The sequence below is a fragment of the Candida tropicalis genome (genome assembly GCF_000006335.3).
Source record: "Candida tropicalis MYA-3404 genomic scaffold supercont3.2, whole genome shotgun sequence".
Taxonomy (NCBI): Eukaryota; Fungi; Ascomycota; class Pichiomycetes; order Serinales; family Debaryomycetaceae; genus Candida; species Candida tropicalis.
In genome coordinates, this window is record NW_003020049.1 from 982280 (window position 1) to 1005499 (window position 23220).

The 23220-nt window shown below is 32.4% G+C and overlaps 8 protein-coding genes across 8 annotated transcripts; 5 read left to right on the forward strand and 3 right to left on the reverse strand. All coding sequences in view use genetic code 12, as the record gives it.

Annotated features, from left to right (window-relative positions):
- Positions 1-4603: 4603 nt before the first annotated feature.
- On the forward strand, positions 4604-6463 carry CTRG_01522 (uncharacterized protein; the record flags this gene model as incomplete). The annotated part of the gene is made up of 1 exon (XM_002547170.1): positions 4604-6463. The coding sequence occupies one exon, from the start codon at positions 4604-4606 to the stop codon at positions 6461-6463; it is 1860 nt and encodes a 619-aa protein (XP_002547216.1).
- A 343-nt stretch (positions 6464-6806) lies between these two features.
- CTRG_01523 (Golgi transport complex subunit) lies at positions 6807-9110 on the forward strand (the record flags this gene model as incomplete). The annotated part of the gene is made up of 1 exon (XM_002547171.1): positions 6807-9110. One exon carries the CDS (start codon positions 6807-6809, stop codon positions 9108-9110), a length of 2304 nt encoding a protein of 767 aa, XP_002547217.1.
- Positions 9111-9161: 51 nt separating this feature from the next.
- Positions 9162-10445, reverse strand: CTRG_01524 (2-(3-amino-3-carboxypropyl)histidine synthase; the record flags this gene model as incomplete). Its single annotated transcript, XM_002547172.1, has 1 exon — positions 9162-10445. The coding sequence occupies one exon, from the start codon at positions 10443-10445 to the stop codon at positions 9162-9164; it is 1284 nt and encodes a 427-aa protein (XP_002547218.1).
- A 202-nt stretch (positions 10446-10647) lies between these two features.
- Positions 10648-12207, forward strand: CTRG_01525 (Hsp90 cochaperone; the record flags this gene model as incomplete). The annotated part of the gene is made up of 1 exon (XM_002547173.1): positions 10648-12207. The coding sequence occupies one exon, from the start codon at positions 10648-10650 to the stop codon at positions 12205-12207; it is 1560 nt and encodes a 519-aa protein (XP_002547219.1).
- A 28-nt stretch (positions 12208-12235) lies between these two features.
- On the reverse strand, positions 12236-13675 carry CTRG_01526 (uncharacterized protein; the record flags this gene model as incomplete). Its single annotated transcript, XM_002547174.1, has 1 exon — positions 12236-13675. One exon carries the CDS (start codon positions 13673-13675, stop codon positions 12236-12238), a length of 1440 nt encoding a protein of 479 aa, XP_002547220.1.
- A 668-nt stretch (positions 13676-14343) lies between these two features.
- On the reverse strand, positions 14344-16041 carry CTRG_01527 (uncharacterized protein; the record flags this gene model as incomplete). Its single annotated transcript, XM_002547175.1, has 1 exon — positions 14344-16041. One exon carries the CDS (start codon positions 16039-16041, stop codon positions 14344-14346), a length of 1698 nt encoding a protein of 565 aa, XP_002547221.1.
- A 2700-nt stretch (positions 16042-18741) lies between these two features.
- Positions 18742-20094, forward strand: CTRG_01528 (uncharacterized protein; the record flags this gene model as incomplete). The annotated part of the gene is made up of 1 exon (XM_002547176.1): positions 18742-20094. One exon carries the CDS (start codon positions 18742-18744, stop codon positions 20092-20094), a length of 1353 nt encoding a protein of 450 aa, XP_002547222.1.
- A 909-nt stretch (positions 20095-21003) lies between these two features.
- RFC1 (replication factor C subunit 1) lies at positions 21004-23091 on the forward strand (the record flags this gene model as incomplete). The annotated part of the gene is made up of 1 exon (XM_002547177.1): positions 21004-23091. One exon carries the CDS (start codon positions 21004-21006, stop codon positions 23089-23091), a length of 2088 nt encoding a protein of 695 aa, XP_002547223.1.
- Positions 23092-23220: the final 129 nt, after the last annotated feature.

The following is a 23220-nucleotide window of genomic DNA, read 5'->3' on the forward strand; positions in this document are numbered from 1 at the left end:
ATCAAAGTATATACAAAGTAATTAATACGTAATGCGTATACTGCATTTAATTTACCAAAGATAGATAAATCTAAATTATGTGGTTTTCTTTTGATTTTAGTAAAATAAGGCTAAAATTTCTTTAGATAATCCTCGGAAGGTGGTTCCAATAGTCGAAACTTGACCCCAACCGAAACTCGAATCTTTCTTTTTTTTGTTCATTATCGAATTTAGATGTAATTTAATATGCACATATTAGTTTAGAACCGAACCAAAAACTAATAACGTACATATATTAAGATCTACGAGTGAAAAAAAAAATACACACCCCAATGGATTAGAATTTTGGAGGATTGATTGTACATCGTTGATTCAAGCACGATACGGATTCAAGAATTAAGGTTTCATGGCTTTTTCTTTTCCTGCTAATGTGATTGTATTTATTAGAATTTCATCCCTTACTTTGATCAGTGTTGGACAAATTAATGAAATTTATCTGGTGATATCCATAGATTGGGCAATGATGCTTACTTCGATTGCTTCTTGCTTTTTTTTAGTAAGTATTTTTAGTAATTTTTTTCTTTTTTCATTATTTATTTTTGATCCTCATCAATGCCTTGAATGATTATCGACCCTTGCTAAGCAGTGAACAGAAAAGCAATTATCAGTTCCAATAAGAACATTGTCATCGAAGCAAATTATTTATTTTTGTATCAAGTAAGCAACGTAATTATAATGATTCGTCGTCAATTGAATTATAGTTGCGAAAATGAGCAATATCAACAAAATTTCAAGTAAAAATTATGATACAGGTTCTAGAATTACTAAATTCAAATGAAACAATACTTTTATAGTGGATAACCTCGGATATACAGGTTAATACACAATAAGTAAAGAAACAAGGAGAACTAATTGATTCGTAAATAATGAATAAATTGGCAGGTATTACCATAAGGTGAATACTACAAACCTATCTACCCAGTATGTTATATTTCATATAAATAATGCGGGATATAATTCTTTTTTTTTGTTTTAATATTAATTGCATATTGTAGAAGAATTTGTAATGTCTTAGTTTTTATTTAATTTAACTGTTGGTCCTTCAAATTATAGGATTGCGTAATACCTTATTAAGGTAGAAAAAGTTTTCCATCCCATTTTTGTCACTTACAATGCAATTCGACTCAACCTTCTTTGTTTCGTCTGATGTATGAATGGTTATGAAACTTGGCAGATCAATAGCACAAAATCGAATTTAATCATTTCGAAGGGGTGCTTTTAAAGAGTAGAGCAGATCTGAACAGAGCAGAGCGGTTCAGGGAAAACAAGAGGTAAAAGGGATTCGTTATATTTCACTCAAATTCAAATTTATCGAGGGAGACAATAAAAAAAAACGAAATGAGAGAAAAGCGGAGAGTTTAATGAGATCTTGTGTTTCATCGAAGTGTAATCTTCCCAGAGTAATGATTACACCGTAGTTATCAGGCGTTAAGAGTAACAAAATAATAAATAGCCTTCCCCGTTCTCTTTTTTTTATTTTAATTATCCTCTCTCTCTCTCGCTCTCCACCGGAGGGAAGCAGGAATTCAAAGTTCCGGTATGTCATGAAAAAGAAATCGAACGTTAGGCTATTGTCTAAATGATTTTGAATACGCAAACTAAATCATAAATCACCCCCCAACTTGAAATTCGAAAGCACTAGCAAAAGAGAGAAATTATGTACATGAACAACTAAAAAGAAAAATATATATACATAAAAAAAAGAAATCTACAGAGATTATCAATTATGGTGTTCTTACTAACTGCCAAAGAATCATTTACAATCGCATCATTCGGACAATGGTGATTTATTTCACTTGATTCAAACACCATCATCAAGAAGGGGATATATCAATACCCTAGAGGATGTATATTTTGTGAACTGAGAGCAACCTATATATAAAAAAAGGGGGATACTGTAAAGTATAATGTCTTATCAATGGGATCTTCTTTCGTCTTTTGCACTCCACGAGAAAACTTTTTAGGGTTCATGTGAATTTCAATGCTTACATTCAAGTTTTAAACAAACAACTAAACTGATAAACAAAACGATTTTCGATCACTAGGTAATCATCGTCGATTAACACCTCCTATTAAATCCAGTCGTGAGAAATTTTGAGCTTGTATTGTTTTATTTATGTACAGTCCTTCAAGCAGTCTCCCTCCCCCACGTATTCGGGTCATTTGATACTCAATTTTGCAGTAACAATAACCAACTAAAATTTAGTGGTGCTCATAAATTGAATGTTGCGTGAGAAGACAAAGGCTTTTGAAGGAATGAATAAAAAATGTATAAGCCCGTCAGAAGTACAATCCTCGAAGCTCATTAACTCTATTTTTAATGGTTAAAGTAAGAAAAGAAAATAATAATAAGCTTTAAAGAAAGGAATTTACGTTAAAATTTGTAAAGCAATTCTTTTCAAGGGTTATGCTATTCTGTTACAAACATAATATGATATGTTAATTGTGCTAACCAGATATTCCATAATACATAATTCTTGTCGATTGTCATCAGTTCTATACCAATCAAGAATTTTCTTGAGTTTCTTTAGGTGACTAAATCACTTATTTGTCTCCTTCTAAATGTAGTTAATTAATTATAAACCATCGTACATGATGCACAAGGCCACAGCAGGTATCTTGAAACAATAGATTACGTTAACTACAATGAAAAAACGATTGTTATGAAATTTTTTTTTCTTATTCCTTCATTCTTTCCTAGTGGTTTGTAATCTAAGAAACGGGAAAATATTATAATGCTTTTTTTTCACCTTTCATATTCACAAGATTTTGACATAATAATGAATACTTTCGCCTCTTGAATAAATTCTATTGTTTTCGAATAATACATGAATCCTTCCGGTGAAATGATTATTAAAACCGGATCAAAAATAGAAAAACAAGAAGTGAATATTCTTGTTGGGTGAAAGAGAATGAGAGAGGGGGAGGAGGAAGATGCTGAGAGGTTTAAAGATTTACTAAAATGAACATAAAATCTACCGGTGTTTAATGTTGCTCGAAAGAACATCAATTGTTTATTAAACAAATATATAAAGATGTAGAATATCCCTGATTATCCGATTCTTTAGATTTATGCATCATTTTCTTTTAGTTTACAATTACTAAGTACAGCTTCTGCGTGGTTTTCTGTTCCAAAAGCATCAACAGTTCATAAGACCAAGATAGAACACCATCCATCCCACAAAGTAAAATAAAGAAGAGCCCGCTACAAGGAAAAGCACACAAAACGAGATTCTAATTTTTTTTTTTTTTGAATAACTGCAAAAGAAACGATTTATTACAGCAACCATTTTTTCTTTTTTATTTATTTAGTTCAAGAACATCATTCATTTTTCATCCACTAGTATACCCATTTCCCATACTAACCATTTGATAATATCCACCCCTCATTCTACTCATTAATATCTGGTTTAAAATCCATTCTTTGCAGATTATCATCAACTGAGAACTAAAAAAAAAAGAAAATTAAATAATAATAATATCAATCATAGGAAAGAAGAAACTAAAAATTACCCAACGAATAATCAAAGAGAAATTGAATACAAATTAGGCAATTGTTTGATTTCACTAAATTCATTTTTATTTTATTTTGGGTGACTATTGGTATTATTCAACATCAACGTCCCCATTCCTCATCTCAATCTTATAATAAATCTAGATTCATACGTTGTTTAATCAATAAGCAAGGCAAAACTAAGATTTACAAGAGATAAACTGTGGTCTACATAATATCCAGATTAAGTTTCATCATCCTCATCATCTCGTCGCCCTGTTTTTTTTTTTTCGTCTGCTTCCTCCATATCCATATATTTGTTGAATAATCGCTTACTAAAAGCAAAGCAAAAAAAAAGTAAGATCCTGATCTTCTTATTTTTTTCAACCCCTCGTCATAAGTTTTTCATCTTTATCGATTCATTATTACCCGATAAGAAGGAAACAATTAGAACTTGAATAAAAATAACCAAATAAGAGGGAAATAGTCGTAGTAAATAAAAAAAAAAGAAAGGAAGAAAAGCTAACAATATTAAAAATCGTATTGATCGTTTCCAGGCCATAGCAATCGAACGACTGGAATCATTTTTTTTTTACAATAGTTTAGTTATTTTTTATTTTTTGTTATTTTGCACCCCGTATTTATTCCCCTTTGGTATTGTATTACACATTTTTCGCTGTTGTGCTTTTGCTTTTGCTTCTGCTTCCTGTGGGTCCGAGGATTATATCCATTTGATTAAAATTTAGCACCACAAAATTAGTTGATTGGTATCAACATACGACACAGTTCCTTCCTTTATTTTTCTTTTTTTTGCAATTGCACACGCACACGCATACGCACAAACACAAAGACAAATAGATACTCCCATACATCCATCCATCCCCTTTGTCCTTTACATTTTGTATTTGACTTTTATTTTTTTTTTTGTCGCTTCGCTTCGTTTCGTTTCATTTCGTTACCCTTCCCTTCCCAACCCTTCCATTCCTTTTCATTGGCGAGAGAGAAGGAGTGAAAGAGAGAGACAAGGGGAAAAAGTTTCTGGTATAAATAATCGCACCAAGTACGCACAAAATGATTCCACCAGATTCTCACACCCAGACCCAGACCCAATCCCATCAACCATTTGTTCATCAGCCACCTTGTCAACCACAGCAGCAACAACAACAGCAACAAGTTTCAATACAATTGCCTATACACAAGTCATTTCCTTCACAATTAATTCACTATAACTCCTTACCTTATACTTTCACGGTGTCAGGACAACAGCAATTTTACTTTCCGTTACAACGCGAATTATCCAGTGCTGCAAATATCAGCACTAACAAATCCACATCGGCTCAATTGACATCGTATTCGCCAATCTCACCGGATCACACACCACCTAACGTATCGGATCCTCAATTTTATTCTCCTTCGTCTCTGTGTGTGTTATCGTCGTCTCCGTCGTACCTGACACAGCCTACAATCCTTGATACAAATACACAAAAGATGTCTTATCAATTTCCTATTACCATACTGATGAATTATGGTAATCATTTGCCACAACAACAATTTCAACAACAACTGTCTCCCCATCCTCAACAACAACAACAACAATCACAACTATCACCTCGCGAATCAAAGATGAAAGCAAATAAAGTCGCCAAGATCAATCGTAGAAAATCAAGAAACACCGAGAATTTGGTTTCAAAATTTCCAACTAAACTAAAATCTAAAAAGACTAAGCGTAATCATAATTTGATACCAAATAATAGCATCTACTATCCAATCTATCGCCCATCTGCAAATGATGGCTTATCCTTTTATGATACCGAATTTCTCAACAAGTTTATTTATCCAAAGATTGAGATTAAAAAATATTCCACTTCGGCACTTGATCCACAACGCAGTTATATAACTGCATACGAATACCCGATTAATAATCATTGGGTCATTTGGGATTATGAAACCGGTTGGGTCCATCTAACAGGAATATGGAAGGCATCCTTAAATGTGGAAGAAGCAAATGTTTCCCCCTCCCATATGAAGGCTGACATTGTTAAATTATTAGAATCAACTCCGAAAGAATACCAACATTATATCAAAAGAATAAGAGGAGGATTTTTGAAAATTCAAGGAACTTGGTTACCTTATAAATTGTGTAAGATTCTTGCTCGAAGATTTTGTTATCATATAAGGTATTCATTGATTCCACTTTTTGGTGCAGATTTTCCTAACTCGTGTTTGAAACCTAATGCAAGAGGGTTTGGTGAATTGAAGTTGGATGATTTACACAATTTTGGAGAAAGTGCTTTACCATTGCCAATACCACCCCCTCCTACTTCCCATCAACAACAATCAATTCCACATACTAACAGTGGAAATTCCAATTATGTTGCGAAGTCAAATCAACTTGAGCCTCCTGCTCCTATTACCAACGCCAAGGCTCTCCCGCCAGTGGGTGTGTTATTACCAGGTCAACAAAGTCAACAAACTTCTCCACTTATGCAATATAATAGTAGTTCGTTCCCATTCAATTGTAACGTCACAACCACAAGTGATGGAAATTACAATGCACCAATAACTCCGCCAAAGCGCCATTATTCAAGTTCAAGCAGTATCAGTAGTATCTCATCATCTGTATTCTCAGGTGAGAGAATAACTCCAATTTCTAATGGATATCTGACATCAGAGATTCCATCTTTTAATGAAATGATTGATATTGTAAATGCATCAAAGTGTTTGCAAACTCTAAGTAAAGACAGTTCTAGTCCTCGTAATATGAAGAATGAAAACAAAGTATATGGTTCAGAAAATGGTGGCATTTCTGCTATTTTGTTAGCTGCTGGATTGAGTGGTGTTTCAAATAACCACAGGGAAGCTGTTTCTAGGTCATCTCCAAGAGATAGCAATGTGAAAGCAGGCATGACAATTAATGATTTATTAACGTGATAGTTATTTATTATTTCCGGGTGTTTCAATTTTTATTTTTACTTACGTTTATGTTTAGTTCCCATTGTGATGTATCGGGTGTTCATGTTTTATTTCAATTTTTAGTTCTACCTTTTTTTTTTTTATTTAGAGTTTGTACTTTATTTAGTTTGGTTTCAATAGATATTCTAGTTTCAATTCTTTTATATGTGTATTGGCAGCATTGGTTGTCTCAGTGCACACTTCAAAAAATCAAATTGAAAATTGGCAGCACAATTCTGGACATTAAAAAAAAAATAGTAAGAAAAAAAAAAAATTGTAGATTCGTGTTGTCTTGTTGTCTAACCCCCAACAGGTCAACAACATGGACTTTATAGACTTTGACACATTCACCAAGGATGCATCCACTACAGAGGGTGGTGTACTTCCGCAGCCACAACCACCATTATCATTACCCGTTAGTTCTAATTTAGATCAATTTAGTAAAAAATTGTCAAATTTTACCAATATACTAAATGTTGAAAAACCAAAAGACACTGATCTCAACCAGCAAGGTAATGATCTTATGGAAAAGTATGCTCAAATGTCAATTAGTTTACTTAAAAAGGATAAACAGGAAGACATACTGAATGATCAAGAAGTAAATGATGTTACGGGACATAATATGTTGTCCACTAGATTATCACGAGTACTCAATGATTCTCTTAGTGATAATAATATTAGAGAAATTTTCACTAATTTGGAAGAAAGATTTGAAAAAGAGTCCGAAAGCTATGTGTCCGATTTAATTGAACCTGGGATCACTGGGTCTATTTCAAGAAAGAAATTTAAAGGTAGAATTGAACATGAAATAATCAAAAACCAACAGAGCATACTTAAACAATACCAACCAACAATTAGACAGTTGAAAAATATAGAAACTAAATTACAGAAATTAAATGAATTAAGTAAAGAAACTAATGAGAAAGTCAACAAGAATTTTGAATCTTCAAACGAGTTAAATGTGGAGATCAATGACTTGAACAAGAGTAAACAATTAATCGGGTTAAAGAAAAATTTATTGATCAATTTTAAGGAGAAATTTACATTGAATGAATATGAAGAATTTGTTTTGAATTCTGGGGATTTAAATGATGAGTTTTTTGAAATTTTAAAACGTGCTGAACAAATTAATGAAAATTGTTCAATTCTTCTTTCATTGGACAATCCTCAATTAGGGTTGAAAATAATTGCTAAAAGTAATCAAATAATCAACAGAGCCATGGATAGAATTGTAAGTTATACAAACAAGACTTTAGATAACTTATACTCCTTAAACTCCAAATCAAGATTAGTTACCTTACATAATTGTTTTAGATTTTTACAAAACAAATTGAATTATTTCAATTCCATTGTTTCCACATTCAGTGAATCAAGATCTAAAGTTTTACTTGACGAGCTATATAAACAAATCCAAGGTGATGCGGAAGCCAATGGCCCTACAAGGTCCAATTCAGTTTCTGGTGAGTCACGTCCAATTTTCATGTCAGCTCATGATCCTGTACGTTTTGTGGGTGATTTATTGGCATATGTTCATTCAGTTGCTGTTAACGAATCAGAAACTATAACAAGTATTTTCACAATGGGTGATGATAATGATAAAGAGTTTGAAAATTCAATACATGATGTTACTGATAAGATATTAAGATCATTATCTCGTCCTGTTAAAGCCCGTGTGGAACAAATTGTTTCTAGTGAAACCAAACTTTCCATAATAATGCAAATTTTCAATCTCGTTGAGTTGTATTCCATTATGTTTAAGAAACAATTAGGCGATACAGGTAACTTGGTAGAGACTATTAAACAATTGATCCAAATCTGTCAGGATCGTATATTTATGATTATATCCAATAGATTAGCCACCATTAAAACAAGTAATCTGGCCAAATTAGAATTGAATTTAGATTTGCAACCACCAGAATGGATTATTGAGTTTTATTCAGATATTTTACCAATGCTTGATCAGATAACCACGGAAACCATGTTGAACTTGTCTCAGGAAGACAATGCCAAGTTTTTGAACTTGATTATTAATCAACCAATTGAAATATTCTATGAGCATGTTGAAAAGAACAAGTTGTTTTCAGAGAAGAGAGATGTTTTGTTAATTAAATCCAATTTCCTTGACTTGATATTATCCAAGATAGTCCCCGTGGCATTATTGACTGATAAAGTTTTGGAAATCAATGATATGATTGACGATATGACTTCAAAAATGACAGAATTGGAATTGGTTCGCATGTTGGGCAAATGTAACTTATACGACTACTATAACATTATTAATATGATTTGTCCATTTACTGATGATTTCTTTGAAGTTTCTATTTATGAACCAATTAAAGAAAACAAGCTATACACTGTTGATAATTTCATTAAAGTTGATGAACAAGTGCGTGAATATTTACCAAATGCAATGATGGAAATTCAACTGACTCTTTTGAAATTGAATTCCCCTGTTGCTGTCAATGAAATTGTAAATAATGCCTGTGTTAAGTTTGTGAAATTTTACTTCAAATTGAATTTGGTCAATCAAGAATATTTAGACTACTCATTTGTGTGGTCTGATTACGAATTGGCTGCCTTATTGGGAATTGAAGATGTATATCAACAACCTGAAATAAATACATAGTTTTATATATATAGATATATATATACATGAACTGGATATATGTCCTTCACCTTATATATCTGAATGATCTGGTATTTTACCTCTTCCATAACCTTCTTTTGAATAATAATCCATAGGATATACTTTTTCATCACCCATAGTATCTTTTTCCAACATAACCATAGCTTCATAAGGTGTCAATAATGGCTTATTAAATGCATAACCCCAATCAATTGATAATCTTGGACAAGCAACTTGAACAAAAGCATCAACATCATCAAACATGGCAATTTTAGAAGGTAAAATTTCACTTAATATAATTTTAACTACTTGAATTCCCTTTTTCAGTAATTCTTTTTCTAATTTATCCAAAGTAATTGGATTACCTTGTCTTCCTAAAGCACCTAAAATTAATCCTACTTTTTTAGCATATTTAGTAGTTGAAATAGCATCTTTTCTAACTTCAATCATTTGTTTTTGATCGTAATATTCTCTTGTAAATTTCCTACTATATGGATCATATCTAAAAGCAGGAATATCAGGATTATGAATCATTGAACTTTCTAAATGAAATCTTCCATCACCTATATAAATCATTGATTTAATATGAGATTTATCTAGTTTTGCAGAAGTACAACCTAATACTTCACCTTTTGAAAGTGGTCTTGTTTGAGGAGGTATTAAATAAATTGGTTTTGATTCATCATTTTCTAATTTTGCTTTTATACTATGAATAGTTGGATTGAATTGAATAGTACCAAATATAGCTATTTGACTACCTCTTTCAAAATTTAATTTTATTGTATTTATCAAATGAGTTTCATCAATATTTATAGTAACAAACACATACAATACTTTAATTGACATTAAATCAATTGGAACTAAACATGAATGGGCATAATGAACAATAAAATCACAATCAAGTGATCTTGCTGTATAATCATCAATACAACATGCACCATATGATACATCTCCCATAACTATAGTTTCAACTTGACAAAATTGTTCTAAGATATCAGATATAATTAATGAATAAATTAATAAACCTTCGGGCATTTGTAATGCAACTCTTTTAGCATTTTGTTTTTTAATATTCCATACAGTTTTATGGATTTCAAAATTATAATTTGATGGTAATAATTTGATAGCTTCATTCAATTCTTTATCATTTAGAATTTCATCAGGTATTTGATTCATTACTCTACCTATATGACGAGATGTATTTAGAGTTCTTGTTAATGGTTGATCTCCTTCTTTAACATTTAAATTCTGTGGTTTTCTACCCACGAATCTACGTTTGGCAACACGTGGTTTCTCTGGATCTTCAATATTTCTAGGAACTTCAACTGGACTCATTATTATGATAATGTTGTAATATTAGTAATATAGATAATGATAGTGGATACAAATGAGATATAACCTGAAAAAAAATTTTTTTTTTTTTCTCTGTACTTGTTTCCTGATTACGTAAAATCTCCATCGCGAAATCATCCACTGAGAAAAATTGCTGCATTTTTTATCACAATCCTTATTATCAACATCATCTCTACCGACAAAAATGATAACTCCATTTTTCACTATCACTCAGGATGATGAATTTATATTCATTGATGTGAAGATATCACATATTCGTTTTAGTGCCCCAAATATAGAAATGACAATTAATAATGATGTGTTTGTATTTTCATTACCTCCATATTATTTAAGATTAAGATTACCTTATTCATGTATAGAAGATGAAAGATCCCATGCAGAATATGATTCCAAATCTGAATGTGTTAAAATTAGAATTCCAAAAGAAATAAAAGGTCAATTTTTCCCTGATTTAGATTTAGCTGCAAAATTATTAGCTAGAACTAATGAACCTAAATTAGGAGATGTTGGACAACAAGAAAAATCAACTAAACCATTAATTGAAGAAGTAGGTGACAACACTATAAGTCAAGCTGAAAAAGATTTAGAAGAAGGTGAACAATTCAATTGGGAAGTTGAACAGCAAGTTCCTACTAATCCATCAACAAATATTGAAAAACTTGGTTCTGATGGTGATGATATCACATCAACTAATGTTAATCTACAACCTATTAAATATGGTTTTAATAATCAATATGATCAAATTGTTGGAGTCTCAATAGCTAATGGAAATGATATTAATGAATTAGGTAATCCTGAATCAACTCCAGATACTGATCGTATTATTGAAAGATTAATTAAGGAAAATATTAAATTTGATCCTGAAATTTATGCAGCTGATTATATAATGGAAAAATATCCAGCAATTGATGATGATAAAGATTTTAAAAAATTGATTAATTGGAAAAATCCATTAATTCAAAAATTTCTTAAATGGTATAAAAATCAACAATCATTACCAGAATCTGAAAGATCTTTAATTATGACAATTGAATTTACTAAAGAAGAACAAGAGAAAATGATTCAATTACCTAGAAAATCTTATCTTATTGAAAATTCATATAAACCTGAAATTTTAATATTATTGATCTGTTTATTATTTGCTTATCATTTCGATCTTCGAGAAAATGAAGGTGAACATAATATTGAAAGTGCTTGGACAATAGGTAAAATAGTTCCACAATTTTCATTTCTTGATTCAAAATTAATCATGGATCCTTCTCAAAATAATTTATTGAAAGCAGCTATTATTACATGTATAAGAAGAGCATTATCTTATCCATTTCATAGAAGTTTTGCAATGATTAGTAAAGTATGGGATGATGTATATTATAATTTAAGAGGTGGGAAAAGACTTGTATTGAAAGCTTTATTGGATTTAAAAGAATTGTTCCGTTTTCATGATATTTATTATGTTTATGATAAAATATGGTTAGAAGATCTTTGTTCTTTTCTTATTAGTGATAACATATCTGAAGGTACTATTAGAAATCTTGCCCATGATTTGAAAAAAGAAGTAAGTTCAGTTACTAAACAAGATATAACATTTGAAAAAATGAACCCAGATGCCATGAAAGATGATACCGAAGAAGGTCAACAGGGAGAAGAAGACAACAACGACGACGATGAGATGATTGCTTTGAACCTAGAGGAAATAGAAATAATGGCCGAAGATCTGTATAGACAATACCAAGAAGCCCAATAAATATATATATATATATATATATATTACTTCAATCCTTAACCATAAAACTCAAACCTTTACCTAAAATACCTCTCAATTTAGTAGGACTCAGCTTAGCATAGGCAATCAATACCCCAAAACTGATACTAAATGCAAGAATTTCCAATTTGATATTCTTGTTTGTAGGTTCTGGGTCAACAAATGTACCCAACGCTTTAGGTGCAACAAACATTGATAATTCATCTCTTCTGTGAGGATACTCCAATAATATACTTGTTCCACTTAATGCTGAACCTAATTTAAGTGCCCAAATGTCCCAAAATCTTTGATCAAACCAACGAGGATGATTATTTCTTACATAACAGAAAAGCCCCCATTGAATGCCGGAGAAAGTTCCCAAAAATGATGCTGATCTTATCGTGTTTACCAATAATCGAAGTGGATTTCCCCTAAATTTTTTAACAAAAACGAAAACAAAGGCGTTGATGGCAAAATACGCTTTAAATGCAAACGCAAACTGCAGCCAAAATCTATACACAGTATGTCTGAGACAACTTTTAGTTTTAAATTGATGGAAAATTTCACACGGTAATTTATTGACTTTTCCAGTATCACCGTAGTTTGGATTCTTGCCGTGTTTGATACAATATTGTTCAAAATGATCATGATGTACACCACCATTGTCTTTGAGGTCGTAGTTAAGTTTGTTAGTTTTGAGATAATTGATTCCTTGCACTATTTCTGAATCAATAGCACTAGCTTTATCGACCCATCTTTTATAATCTGGGGGTAATTTTTCTGGTTCATAAAACCAAGTATCCATAATGACATAACATGATGCCATAAACATCAAAACATCACCAAATTGATCTAAACGTTTGAAAGTTTTAGACTTGGGATTAGCGAGTTTAGCAAAATTCGATGTGATCACAGTATCCAAAGCTCTAGTTACTAAAATTAATGTCCAATCTAATGTATAATGTCTGTCTTGTTTAATCTTCTCTGCTTGGAAACTTGGGAAGTTTAATGCTGCTGAAGTGAATGCAGCACAAAGTGAACTAATGAATGATAAATTCTCTGGATCAACAGAAGATATTAATATGGATCTATAAATTGGAATAAATGCATTAAGTGTAGCTACTAGTTTTGTCATAAATACTGGTAATCTTCCTGGACTCAAGGGATCAGATAAGACCAGGAGTATATCATGGCTAAACCCTTTGAAATCTAATTTGAATAAATGGGTAAAGAAACGAGATAGTAGTTTTGGGACTACTTCATAAATATAAGCAAATATAAAAGTACTTATTGTTGACCTTTGAACAAATATTAATCGAAATATTTTTATCCCTGTTTTAATTGAAAGGTTGGTTAAATATTTGATTAAACGGAAAATACGAATCATGGTTACAGCAAGTGGTTTGGAACCATGTGTCCTTGACGTTGCCAAGGCCATCCTTCGTATCCTTTCAGACAGTGAATAAATCATTGGTTAATTGTATGGTGAGGTTGTTGTCTAAATGTATGGGTTGCAAGAAATGATAGTGAGTGCTGCCTTTATTCTTTTTTTTTTTTTTTTTTTTTTTTGATAGTGGAGATGGTTGCCATTTTGTAATATACTCAAGAAGGAAATAATTTTTCCATTTCCATGTCTCGTACGACAACACCTGGGGGAAAAAACAGGGCAATCGGTGACTGTGATTGTAATAGTTTTTACCGCGGTATCAAAAGCTTGACTATTGAAGTCAAAGAAGGAAAAAAAAAATAATATGACATTGAATAGACAACACAAATTTTGCAACCATCTATTGTTCGTGATCTTGATCAAGATTATGTTGGTACAGAATGATGTACGTTATTCATAATGGCAAATAATTTGCTATACTTATACATAAATACAAACTATGCAAATAGCTGATGCAATAAACAAAACTATATAAAAACCGATAACTAAAAAAACTAATATTATGAATAATTACAAGGATTATCAAAAAAAAAAAAAATCTATAACCAAATTCAACGTACTTTCTTATCCTTTCTAAATTGTAATTTATAAATAAAATCATAATGGTTAAATCTTGAAAATATTTTTGCTACTTCAAATATACTAAGAAATAAACAAAATGTTTCCTTTCGTTTCTCTATTTATGTAGGGTATCATGGGTTTTTTGATCCAAAAGTCAGTTTGTTACGACGGTGAGCTTTAGGAGGATTCGCTTCAACGTCGACTTTCAGAGCAGTTGTATCACTAATTGAACTTTCCATTGAAGTATCCGGGTCCACTGTATCATCATCTTTACTAGCCAAATCAGATGTCGTTGCTTTTGGTGTGGATGATGCCAACTCTTGTTCAGCGTCTATTTTCTCTTGTTCTGGCTCCTTGATTGGGTCATCAGGTCTGGATTTCATTGGTGATATAGGTGATGATTCCTGGATAGGCGTACTTGTAATTGACGACTTTCTTCTCTTATGGGAATGTGTTCTTGTAGGACTACCACTGGAACTACTTAAACCTGGTTGGCTAGTAGTTGGTTTCCAGTGATGAAATTGGATCACATGCTGAAACGAAGTCATCGATTCTTGCAGTGGTTGGACATGCAGTTTACTTTGCTTGTGTAATGGTTGAGCCGGTATTGGTTTCACTTGTATAGTAGATGTAGATCCAACTAGAGGGGATTGTAAAGATGTAACACCTTTATTTGGGTCTGCGGCATTTAAATCTATAATAGGCTGCCGATTGGGAGTCTCCACAGGAAGAGAACTATGACGGTGATGAGATGGGATTTTTCTTGCTGAAGAAGATGCTGATGCATACCCACGATAAGGTGTTGTTGGTGTTGCCAAATTAGCAACCGCAGCAGCACCAATTTTTGCGGGTGACAATGGTCTTCTGTTGCCAGAACTTCCGGCACCAAATCTAAATCCTAGTGGAGGACCTCCAGCTACGTTGAATGCATCTTGTTGTGAAATCGATCCACTCCCACTGCCACCACTACTTGCACTTCTTCTGTGGGCCTTCTGGAACGGGCTTGTCTGAGTCAAAACTCCACCTTGTTGTTGTAATTCCTGTTGCATTCTTTTTTGATTGGCTTGGATAATTTGAATTTGTTGTTCTTGCAGTAGTCCTGGTTGCATGAATACTGGAGGTCCTTGTTGTTGTTGTTGTTGTACAATCGGTACAAATTGTTGTGGAGGTTGCTGAGGTGGATGCTGTGGTTGTGATTGAGGTATTTGCTGCTGTTGTTGCGGTGGTGGTGGTTGACCTTGTGGCTGAAAATGTTGTGTTGAAGCAATGGGTGGTTGTGGTAAAGGTTGTTGCAACATCATTTTCATTTGTTCTTCTGTCAATTCAGGTACTTTTCCAACACACATCAACGGTATTAAATTAATTGGGATTTGTGCTCTTAATGCAGTTTGTAAGATGGCAAGATTTTTATTTGCAGTCTCCACTCTATAATATTCCTGTTTTGTTCGTTCTTGTTCTGCTCTTAATTTCAATGCATCTTGGAAAGACTCCTCTGAAAATGGAAATGCTGTGACATTTGGCCCCAATAAAGCCAATAATCCCGGATCATTGATTGGTTTTCGAGGAGATCTTGAAAGTTCTTCTTGTTTCAGGGGTGGATGTGGTAAAGACTCACTTAATCTCCTTAGTGATGGAATTGTTGGTGCTGTTGTTGTTGTTGAATGAGAAGGAGATGCTGTATTGTGTCCTTGAAAAGGAGGTTGTAGTTCTTCCACATCATTAGAAGATGATCTTTTCTGTGGGATTGACTTTACTTGAGGTTGTTGTTGTTGTTGCTTTTCATCTTCACTGTTTTTGTCAATGAGTGAATTGACACTCATAGATGACATTATTGATGGAGGAAGTGTGTGTGTAATTTGTTCCGGTATTTTGATGAATGAGAAATGAAATTTATATAAAATGGAAGGATGTGGACTAATACAAAAACATCAACTTAAGGAATATGTGTTACAAGTAAAGTTGTAGATGGAGTTGGAGATCTTTAGTGAATTCAGCTATGAAGTTGATGAATAAATAAGTAGAAAGAAGAAAAAAAAAAGGAGTGTGATTAGGAAATGAGCTGTACAAATTACAATAAAAGAACACCAACAGTTGATATATAAATAAATAAATAAACACGAATTAACAAAACAAAACAGAAATAAAGAAAAGCAAAATGAACAAGAAGGATAATGAAAGAAAGAAAGAAAATATTTAATTAATTTAACAAATGTTATAATTTTTTATTTTTTTTTAACGTAAAACAAAATGGAATATTTCTTCCTTGAAATGGTGGTGTTCAGTATTGGATTGATTACTCAAACGTAGAGTATAGAAAAACTAGAACTAGAAGAAGAACTAGAAAAAAATCTGTGTCGCTCTGTGTCTGTGTGTGTAATATGTGCACTGTGTTCAATTGCACTAAAAACTAAAACTAAAAAAATAATACACCACCACGAACAACACCGACACCAACAGCAGCAACAGCAGCATCAATCACAGCTTAAAATTAGTATTATAATAAAAAAAGCAATTACATAAATTGTTACTTTAACAAGTTATACATAATTAATATCTTTTGATTCTTCAACGATTCATACTAACATCTACTACACTTCATATATCTATACAATGTTTAGTACATTTTCATGGGAAGCAAAGGGAATAGACAAAAATTACACATATCCATAAACTCACAAAAATTTTTTTTTCTACATCATCACCCATCCCCTGATAACCCCCCTACTTCCATTTCCTCTCTCTCTCTCTATCTTGCTGCTCCCTCCCCCTTTCAATTATTTAAATATTAAACACATGAAAAACTCTTTGTCTTTTTCTTCATCTTGTGGCATTTTTATTTGCCTTTATCAATAGTTCAAACTATAACTATAACTATACTCTTACAAATTACCGTACTATACCTCCTTGTTCTCATCGATTAATGTTCTATCTAAAAATAAAATTTAGAACAAAAGGGAAGAATTTACAATAACGACCTACACACACACATATACACAAAACACAGGCTATTATATTACTATTTTGGGATGAAATTCTTATGAATGAGGAAAATTAATTTCTATTTTTATTCTCTAACCACAAACAAGAACAATTTCATATTCGAATTTTATAATTGTTTTCTCTTGCTTCTAATTAATTTACCTGATACAGTTCAATAATGCTTATTCATTTACCCTTGATTTACATAATTGTTCATGGTGCTTACTCGTTGATGTTCTAATTTTAGAAGACATTATATATTACACCATGTGTTCCACCGACGCTATACCATTGGGGGGTATTTGATGTTTTTCGTAAAAAGAAAAATTTAAAAATGAGAGTCGGCAAACTCGTAGGAACTATTATTTTTTCCAAAAAAAAAAAAAAAAGAAGCTATAAATATAGAAACTCTATATTTGATTCTTTTTATGCTGATCTAGTCAAATCATTCTAGACTGGAGCAGGTCTTGCTTTTTTTTTTCTTGTAAACTTCTATGGTTTTGATTCTTTCTGGATAACATGGAACATTGCAAAAAGTATTTAAAAAGAGAGGGTTAGGGGGAAAAAAGTGACAAAGCGGGACTTAACGGGAAAGACAATAAAGAGCATGGCAGTATCAATAATTGCTCTTCTTTGAGGCAGCTTCTCACTTTTAATGTCTTCGAGGTTTAGTATTACTTTATGTAAGGATTTAGGGTGTAGTCATACTTATAATTCTTTACCCGTTCTATGATCATCCAAAGAAAACAAAAAAAAGAAATGTTTGAAGTAGTAGATTGTTGTAATTGTTTCTAGACTGAATGTTTTATCATAATCGCTCCCCTGCAAGACAACGAGATTACGATTCTTGGTTTCAGGTTCTCTCCAATTAAAAAGTAACATGTTGAAGTATAGGAGTTCTGATTCAGAATAAAAACCCAAATCATTTCACATTTTGGTGAGTCTTTTTATTGTGGCAAAGAGAAGTGTTGTTCAATTACAATGCATTGCATTTGAATTTTTCGTTTTATTTTCATATCCTTTCGAATTGTTTCATTTGGAGTGACAATTCCAGGTTGCTGCAAAGCCATTTCTCTGTAAATGTGAACAAATGAAATAAACGCATAAAACATCTGGCATAGTGTGTGATTTTCAAATAACGATTGCCACTTAACTACATAAATAATCCCTGCTTGATATCTGCTTCAAATCATACTTTTTAATTATCCGTGAATCATGAAGCAATTTGACTTTTTATTCAAATGACTGCAAAAGATTAAAAATCAGTGTAGTGCATCACGTTCAAAAGTATGAAAATTGTTGAGGAGAAGAGGGAAAAAAACGTGATTTTTCAACCCCAGCGCACTACCAAATCAGTGAGTGAAGAAAATGAAAAGAAAAAAAAAATATCAGAGTGTCAATAATGCCAAATCACCAACAAAGCTATTGACAACCAACACCATCACTTCTTCTCATCACCACCATCACCACCACATTTTTTTAAAAAAAAGAAATAATCAGTTTATCTAATATCTGTACATACATATATCTAAGTTGGTTTTAGTTCGAACATGGGTAAGAATAAAAAGAAGCTGAATAATCAGTCCAAGACTCCAAAAGATAGTGGGAACGAGACGACCGAATCACAAGCAACTGAATCCATTGATACTAAGGAAGTGTCAGAAACTGTGTCTGTAGAGGATAAGAAAGAAGAAGGGGAATTCACAGAAGAAAGTAAAGAAACTCTGAATGGTGGTGTATCAGAGAATTCATCGGCTTCAACTGACACAGCTGAATTACTTGAAAAATTAAAACAAACCGAACTTGAACGAGATGAAATTCAACAATCCTATGATAACTTGGTTAGTAAAATATCGTCTATGAAAACAATATTCACTAAATTGAAACAATCAGAATCTGAATTGGAAGAAAAATCTGAATTAGTTGATCAATTAACTGCAGAAAATGAAAGTTTAAAACAGAAATTGAAAGAATCTTCATCGAATAAAGTTGATATTGAGACCATTAATAAGTTAAAAGAGCAAAATATTGATTTGAATAATGAATGTGAAAAATTGAGTGATTCTTTAACCAAATCTAGGCGAGAGTATACATCTACTATTCAAGAACTACAAGATGAAAAATACGAGTTAGAAAATCAAAATTCTAAAATATCAAAAAAACTACATGAATTAAAGCTGGAAATTAATGAGTTGAATCTTGCTCAAGATGAAATGAATATGGAACAAAAAAGTTATATATCTACAATTGACGAATTAAAGGAAAAACTAGTAGCAAAAGACAACGAGATATCTGAATCTTACAAAACAATAGAAGAATTAAAGACACTAGTATCTACGAATCAAACCAACACCGAAAAGGAAGTCTCCTCATTGAACGATAAAATAACTCAATTGGAAGAAACTATAATGACTCATGAATCTAAAAACAAATCTTTAGTTGAAGAGCTCAACACTAGTCGTGATGAATTGACTAAATTGAATGAAGAAATCAAGAAAATAGATGAATTAAAAACTGAAGTTCATAACAAGCAATTACAAATTGGTAAGTTACGTCATGAAGCAATCATATTAAATGAGCATTTAACCAAAGCATTGACCATGTTGAAACAAGGTGGTGAAAATGGATCTAATAAAACAATTGACAAGGAATTAATATCAAATATAATTATAAGTTTCCTACAATTTCCAAGAGGTGATACTAAGAAATTTGAAGCATTAAATTTAATCAGCGCATTATTGGAATGGGATGAACTGCAAAAGATTTCTGCTGGATTAACTCATTTGCCAAATCTTAAAAATCAACAGACTAAATTAGATAAAGATGGTAATGAAGTCCCTGTTAGACAAAGTTTTGTATCTTTATGGACAGAATTTTTAGAAAAAGAATCAACTGGGAAATAATGGGTGAAAAGGGAATAACCCCCCCCCCAGTTATAGGTTTAATGTATAATATTATTTAAATATAACTCTCCAAGGTAATTATAGTGAAATGAATTTCTTGTATGTGTTTGAGAGATTCGTTCGTTCGATGGACACGACGCGTCTCATACGTGGGAAGGAAAAAAAAAAACAAAGGAAGGAAAAAAAAAATCTAAAGCCAAAAAACAGTCAAAGCAAACTCCTGTTAGAACTTGTAAACTTCCAATCAATTATACACCGAGTATACCATGGTGAATATTGATGATTTCTTTAAGCTGAGTAAAACAGCGTCATCTGTATGTATACTATTGTGTGAGATCTGATTTCAATTGAATCGATAATACTAACATCGCGTTAATTAAGAAAAAGGGTAAAATCACCAAACCAGCCCCTAAAGAAAAACCAAAAACAATAGCAAAACCAGCACTTAAACCAAAACCAAAACCAGAAGTAATTGAGATAGATGACGACGACGATAATGATGATGATTTTATTGTTAATGATAAGGATTTAGAGGATGATGAAGATGATGATTTCAATGATGATGATATCGAAATCATTCAAGAACCACCAAAGAAAAGACAAACTACATCGCGTTCAAAACCTGCTGTTAAACAAGAACCAGTTAAAGCAGTATCTCCTAAAAAGCCAGTACCATCACGTACTAAATCAGCACCACAAAAAAAGGCAACAAAGGGTGGTTCTGATCAACAAGTGCTTGAAATTCTTGCAAATATCCCCGATGCAGAATTACCAGATATTGATCCAAATAAAAAGGTCAATTTTTTCGAACTTAAAGCTGCAAGAAATGAAACTGTTGGTACTACTATTGAATTACCGGTTGCTCAGCCAAATTGTTTATCTGGTTTAACCATTGTTTTCACTGGCCAAATGCCAAATTTGGATCGTACAACTGCAGAACAAACTGCTAAACAATATGGTGCAAATGTAACTAAATCTATCCTGGGTCGTACTAGTTTAGTTGTTCTTGGTGCAGAAGCTGGTCCATCAAAAGTTAAAAAGATTAATCAATTGAAAATCAAAGCTATTGATGAAGCTGGATTTATCAAATTATTGGAAATGATGCCAGCAGATGGTGGTTCCGGTGAAGCTGCTGAAAGAGCTAAGGAAAAACGTGAAAAAGAAGAAAGGGCAATTATTGAACAAGCTAAATTAGAAGAAAAACAAGAAAAAGCAAGAGAAGCTGAAAGAAAGGCTAAATTGGCCGCTACTGCTGTCTCATCTTCTACATCAACTTCATCTTCTCAGAAAGGGCATTCAATTAGCCCGCCATCTTCACAATTGAAAGATGTTCCTGCTAAAGATAAGTTATGGACAGATAGACATGCACCAACTGATATCTCTCAATTGTGTGGTAACAAGGGACAAATCAGAAAATTACAAGAATGGTTGGAAAATTGGTTTACTTATCAAGCTAGAGGTTTTAAAGGTCCAAGTGATTCACCTAGTGCTTTTAGAGCAATGTTAATTAGTGGTCCTCCGGGTATTGGTAAAACATCTGCTGCTCATTTGGTTGCAAAAAGTCTTGGCTATGATGTATTAGAAAGAAATGCATCTGATGTTCGTTCTAAATCTTTATTGAATGCCAATGTTAAATCCATTTTAAATAACACATCTGTTGTTGGTTTTTTCAAGAACCGTGATGATAAAGAACAGCAAAATACCAGTAAGAAATTTTGTATCATTATGGATGAAGTTGATGGTATGTCAAGTGGTGATCATGGTGGTGCTGGTGCTTTGTCACAATTTTGTAAAATTACAAAAATGCCAATGATTTTGATTTGTAATGATAAATCCTTACCTAAAATGAGAACTTTTGATAGAGTCACTTATGACCTTCCATTCAGAAGACCAAGTGAAAACGAAGTTAAGAGTAGATTAATGACAATTGCTTTTAGAGAAAAAATCAAATTAGATCCAAATGTTATTGGACAATTAGTACAAGCGACATCAAATGATATTAGACAAATGATCAATTTATTATCAACAGTTTCTAAAACCCAAAAGGAAATTGGTGCTAATTCCATGAAAGAAGTCAGAGAAGGTTGGAGTAAACAAGTTGTGTTGAAACCTTTTGATATTGCTGGTAGATTATTGAGTCTGGGGATTTGGATTGCACCAAAACTGACAATTGATGACAAGTTGAGTTTATATTTTAATGATTTTGATTTTTCTCCGTTAATGATTCAAGAAAATTTGTTAATTACCAAGCCAAGATTACCTGGAAAACCGCTCAACCATGTGGCACAAGCAGCTGATGATATAAGTTTATCTGATACTGTTAACTCATTGATTAGATCAGGAGAACAACAATGGAGTTTATTACCATTCCATGGGATTATGTCTACTGTTAAACCATCATATGAAGTTGCTGGTCAAGTTTTGGGTAGATTGAATTTTAGTAGTTGGTTGGGACAAAACTCCAAACAAATGAAGTATCAAAGAATGTTGCAAGAATTGCAATATCATACAAGAGTCAGAACTTCAACTACAAAACAAGAATTGAGACTTGATTATTTAGACACTTTGTGGGAGAAAATATCTAAACCAATTAATGAACTCGGTAGTGATGGTCTTGATGAAGCCATCGAAGTTATGGATGATTATTATTTAACCAAAGAAGATTTGGACAATATTGGAGAAATGATCAACAAAGAGATGAAATTAGATAAAAACACTAAAGCAGCATTCACTAGAAAATATAACGCAGCCATGCATCCTACAATTATTTACAAGACAGGTAACTCATTAGGAGTTGGAGGTAGAAAAGCAGCTGCTCCAAAGGCTGACTTTGAAGACGTTATAGATGATGATATGGAAGATGTTCCAGATGATGATGAAGGAGAAGATTCCGATAAAATTGACAAGAAGGATAAGTTGATTAAATTGAAACCTGCTAAATCTAAGGCGAGAGCTAGATCATCCGGAGGTGCAACTAAAAAGAGACAAAAGACGTAGTTGTTAATACTTTGTATCTGTGTAGATAAATAATTATATAAGCTTGTTGTTACAGGGGTCTCGTAAATTGCTTGCGCGTGTGTCTGGTTGTGCGTAGTGTACAATTTATAATTTTCTTTTTGTTTTGCC